This window comes from Aphanomyces astaci (assembly GCF_000520075.1).
Source record: "Aphanomyces astaci strain APO3 unplaced genomic scaffold supercont1.132, whole genome shotgun sequence".
Classification (NCBI taxonomy): Eukaryota; Oomycota; class Saprolegniomycetes; order Saprolegniales; family Verrucalvaceae; genus Aphanomyces; species Aphanomyces astaci.
The window spans coordinates 58,019-60,368 of NW_009798395.1; the positions used below are offsets into that span (position 1 = coordinate 58,019).

General features: G+C 49.5%; 1 protein-coding gene across 1 annotated transcript; it reads left to right on the top strand.

Moving 5' to 3' along the window:
• H257_18038 (hypothetical protein) lies at positions 1-1,710 on the top strand (the record flags this gene model as incomplete). Its single annotated transcript, XM_009847047.1, has 1 exon — positions 1-1,710. One exon carries the CDS (start codon positions 1-3, stop codon positions 1,708-1,710), a length of 1,710 nt encoding a protein of 569 aa, XP_009845349.1.
• Between the last annotated feature and the right edge of the window lie 640 nt (positions 1,711-2,350).

Here is a 2,350-nt window from a genome sequence, read left to right on the forward strand (position 1 = left end):
ATGGTTCAGTACCAATTTATTGCCCTTGCCGCCCTCGCCGCCACCGCCGTCACGTCCAAGATCTCGGTCCAAGTGCATCGCAACTTGGAAGTCGCCAAGCAGTCGAACGTCGTGGTGAAATTTCACTGTGACGATGCCCTCGCCACCCACCGCCGCCGACTCAAGGTTGGCGCGTCTCGCACCGAAACCATCGAGTCGCTGGTTGATTCGTTGAAGGAGCACACTACTACGTCTCAGGCGTCGGTCAAGTCGCTCCTGGCCAACCAAATTGAATCGACGGCTGTGGAAGTGGGCACGACATGGATCGACTGTTCCATGTACATCGACAACGCCACCGACGACCTCGTCCAGAAGATCGCGGCTTTACCGGAAGTGAAATCCATTTACGAGCCAGTTGTGATGGAACTCAGTCAAACCAAAAGCGATGACAAACCAGCCAGTCCTGTCAATGAGGCCATCGAATGGGGGGTCAAGAAGATCCAAGCACCGGCACTGTGGGCCCAAGGCATCAAGGGCGACGGCATTGTCGTGGCCATCATCGACTCCGGTGTTCGCCATACCCACGAGTCGTTGAAGTCGAACTGGCGAAGTGAATACGGTTGGTTCGACCCTTACAACAAGACGAAACTGCCCAGCGACACGGTGGGCCACGGCACCCACGTCTTGGGCGTCATGGTGGGAACGAAAGGTATTGGTGTCGCCCCCAATGCCAAGTGGATTGCGTGCAAAGGGTGCGGTGAGAAGTTGTGCAATCCAAGAATGGTGAAGCAATGCGCTCAATTCCTGCTTTGTCCCCACAACAACGACGGCAAAAAATGCGACCCCAGCAAGGCCCCTCATGTGATCAACATGAGCACTGGAAAGCACGGCAAGAAACTTTGGTTGGAAGAGATGATTGTACGCTGGAGAGACGCAGGAATCATTCCCGTGTTTCCGAACGGCAATGACGGCCTTGAAGGCTGTGCGTATTCAGATTACCCTGCCGGGTCCCCTCACGTGATTGCTGTCGGCAATACGGACGACAACGATTCTTTGGCGATCGATTCAAGTTTGGGACCTTTCGGGAAGCATAGAAAACCCGACATTTCTGCTCCTGGTGTCAGGATCCGTTCCGCAGAAAAATTCAAAGACGATAGTTTTTCGTTGAAATCTGGCACGAGCATGTCCGCGCCTCATGTTGCTGGAGCCATCGCCTTGTACTTGTCTGCCAACAAAGGCGCCTCATACGACCAAGTGTACAAGACCCTGACCGAGAATGCGGACACGGACACGTTAACTCCACCCGACAAGACCTGCGGTGGCATTGCCAACACAAAATATCCCAACAATCTCTTTGGCTACGGCCGCTTGAACATCTTCAACGCCGTGGCTGCTGACTTCCCCGGCCTGACTCTCCCCCCGCCATCCAAGTCCACCCAAGTCCTGAACCCGTTCAATGACCTAAGTACGTGTGGCACCTTGGAAGTCAACACGAATTATATTGGCGGCGACTTGACTTCGGTCAATCTGGCGACTGCTGAATCCTGCTGCGCTGAATGTAAAAAGACACCGGGATGCAAACTGTTTGTGTGGTATACCCTCAACGGTGGATTGTGTCGGCTCAAAGACACCCAAGGCCCAAAGGTGCATGTGGACGGAGCCAAGGCTGGCGTGCTACCTGCCCCAGCCTTGGCACGACGGCCGTTTTTTAGGGCATCCCCACCTGTGTGACTGTATTGTGATCGGAATTCGTAGGTGTTTTCGGCGAAATGCATTTTAACCAAATATAATGAAGCATACATTTGATTGGGCAAATGTCACTTTACATTTTGCAACGAAGGAAATTATGCTGGCATGTACAGTGGGTCTCAAAAGTCATCATACCCCAAAGAATTCGATACTTAGAGCAAGTGAATTTTGTCATGAAATTTCAGAAAATACTGTAGGCATAGTGTGCCAAGACAGTTTTTCGAGGAGAATTCAATGGATTCCTTCATAGATGTTTAACGTTTGATTCCACGTAACAATAGGATAAAAACAGGATTTAGCAGGAGTCAGAATCCTTTAACGCTGCTTCAAAGTATACAAATTTCAAGCTTAAATATGCGTTAAATAGGTTATACATGGGTGAGGCTTCGGAGAAGGCTCCTATCTCCGTACGAAAACAATTCTACGGTTAGGAACAAATGAAGATGTCCTTCATAATGTACTTGGCTACAACATTACCATTGGTACTTACTCGATCTAATAACAATTAGTATGGACTAGGACGGTTTGAAGTCACAATTTGTATCTATTGCCTTCTACACCGAAAAAACACTTGGTTTTAGTATTGGTTTAATTAAATTCAGTTTATTTTTCGAATTTGCGA